Source organism: Pyxicephalus adspersus, chromosome 4, assembly GCF_032062135.1.
Source record: "Pyxicephalus adspersus chromosome 4, UCB_Pads_2.0, whole genome shotgun sequence".
NCBI classification, from domain to species: Eukaryota; Metazoa; Chordata; class Amphibia; order Anura; family Pyxicephalidae; genus Pyxicephalus; species Pyxicephalus adspersus.
In genome coordinates this window covers 97,418,732-97,421,324 of record NC_092861.1, presented here as the reverse complement: position 1 = coordinate 97,421,324, position 2,593 = coordinate 97,418,732, and the positions used below count along the sequence as shown (strand labels likewise).

The window sequence follows — 2,593 nt, the reverse complement described above, 5'->3', positions numbered from 1 at the left end:
CACCACCCCCTACTTTGTTGCCAGGTCTGGGGGTATGTGTAAAGTGCAGGCCTCCATAAGAGAGAGCAGCAGCAGAGGCAGAGTCAGAAGAGGAAAGCCAAGTTTCAGTGAGAGCCAGAAAGTTCAGAGACTTAGAAAAAAGAAGGTTGTGTATGGAGGGTAATTTGTTGCCAACAGATCTGGCATTCCATAGACTACCAGAGAGAGGGGGTAAGGACTTATGGGTAGGGTGAATGGGGATGAGGTTAGTAGAAGGGAATGTCTTACTGAGAGTGTATGGAAAGTGGAGGCAGTGTGGGGGACCAGGGTTGGGTGAGATGTCACCAGAGAGTATCAATAAAGTGAAAAGGTACAGGAGCACAGACAGAGAAATAAGGAGAGAGAAAGAGCAGAGAGACAATGAGTTATCAGACAGGGGAGTGCAGGGAGTAGGGCCAGCAAAGAGAGAGCAGGATGAATAATACATTTTACAGATATTTGGGAATCATATGCGTACAATAAACAATGTGGCAAACTGAAGTCCAAGAGAAGCAGTCCAATAATGTGGGGTCAAGTGAGGCTTGTAAACTTGTTCCAGGAGTGAAGGTTGAGGATTCAGTCAGAGATGGTTTGATGAAATACCAACTTAGAATGGTAGCAGCAGCAGAGGATGTGCTGGAGTCCAGGTGGAAAAATCAGTCCAAAGGCAGGAGGTAGAGTTGTAGAGTATAATTATATGTCCAATTATATGCCTAGTGAATGCTGATCAACATATTTTTTCCCATTTTTTAGATATCCAAAGCTGCAGCAGATTTGATGGCCTATTGTGATGCCCATGTTCGAGAAGATCCACTTATACTTCCAGTGCCTGCCTCAGAAAATCCATTTAGGGAGAAGAAATTCTTTTGTACAATTCTCTAATGTGATTTTGTGTCACATATACACATATAATATTAGTATAACGTAAGTTAGCCAATAGAATACACACAAACAGTGTATCAAATTAAAACAAAAATTGCTTGTCATGTAATACATAATATACTTTTATTTTTAGTATTTATTTATTGGAGTGTCAGGCATAAAAAGCACTACAAACAATATGTGATGCAGTTACTCACTGTAGCACTCTAATACAAAATTTTAGTTATAAATGGCATAACTACTGAGGCAAGTTGGGAAAAATGTTGATTTATTCAGAGGGCTTTAAAACAAAGTAGGTTTTCTGAACACTGTTTGATACAGTGAAAGTATAAAAAACTAAATTCAATATGCCATACACAATGTATGAAAATTGCCATTTATGCACCAAAAGCACATTTATTTCTTTTTGTGTCACCTTATCTATAACTTAGCCATAGTTGTGTTGTGTTTTAGTAGCAATTTGAGCAAGTTACTACATGCAAGACCCCCAAGAGAAATGTGATATTCAGCAGCCCCAGTTTTATTTTCAGTAATATATAACCCTCTCTTTGGTTTAATGTACAGGAAATCTCTCCAGTTTATGTAGTGTGGAATAAATCCCCACTCCAGTGTGGTGGATTGTGTAGGGCAAACCTAAGTCTGCTAAGCAGTGTAAGGTTTATACAGCTTCTTTATCTTAGTAAAGCAGACATCTACATAATTATTCAGGTGGCTTGAATAGAGCTGATTTACTAGGGCAGGTAATGCTTTCCTCTTCTTGCAGCTCCTGTAGAATATAAAAATCCACTGCCTGATCTCATCCTTTTTCATGTTTTGCTTGAGGGAAGCTTTCTTTTTATGGGTGGTATGTCAGAAGTTTTAATCACTTTGTGATGCATCAGTTCCCCTTGCTAAAGCATAACTTCATTCTCTATATCATTAGCACTGATCACAGTACATGATCAGAACTGTGCTGATGCTACAACCTTACTTCATAAGGATTCCACTCTCTATTAACAAATTTAAAAAGATTGAAAGCACCTGGAGGCATTTAAAGAAAACTGATGTATATTCATTGTATTAATAATTTAAAGAATTCTGGATAAAGTTGTGTAATAATTTGATTTATTATCAGTGTTATTAAAATTCAAAGTGACCTACAGATATTAATAGCGTTATGTTACACTTGAATTTGCAGTTACGTTTCCAGTATGAAAAAATATGAGAAGGGTAAATTAAAAAAAAAAATACTCTGGTGACTAAAGTGTAATGGAGCTGAACTGTATTTATAAAATGCATTCTTCTTTGTGAAAACAACCAGTTTATCTACCTATTTATAAAAGTATAAGGGAAACTTTTGTAATATTTTGTAGCTGTGATAAAAATAAATTACATTGGTGTTAAGAAAATATTTTCAGGTATACAGTCTGCCTAATTTCTGATGTTGACATATGAAGAAACCGACATCATAAGTGCAAGACACAATATTTTAAGTTTATGATGTCAATGGCACATTTAAGGGCCCCGGCAAAATTTAAATACCTGTGGCTGAAATTTGTTTTTAGGATGTTGATAACGGTACTGTATGGCAGGGGTCCTCCTCCCCCATTCCCCCCACCACCAGCGGGGTTAGGAAAAGGACCCCGCTTGGGGGGGGGGGGGCGCACCGGCCAGAGCCCTGGACCATCTCTCCCGTAGACATTGCAGGTTCAGG

At 38.1% G+C, this 2,593-nt stretch overlaps 1 protein-coding gene across 5 annotated transcripts in view; it reads left to right on the top strand.

Annotated features, from left to right (window-relative positions):
- Positions 1 to 2,290, top strand: part of GNG4 (G protein subunit gamma 4) — a 62,731-nt gene extending 60,441 nt beyond the window's left edge. For all 5 annotated transcript variants that reach the window (XM_072409080.1, XM_072409078.1, XM_072409077.1 and 2 more), the window contains one exon: positions 772 to 2,290. In XM_072409080.1, coding sequence (XP_072265181.1) covers positions 772 to 900 — 129 coding nt within the window. In that variant the 3' untranslated portion in view covers positions 901 to 2,290. The remainder of the gene's footprint in view (positions 1 to 771) is intronic.
- The last annotated feature ends 303 nt before the right edge of the window (positions 2,291 to 2,593 follow it).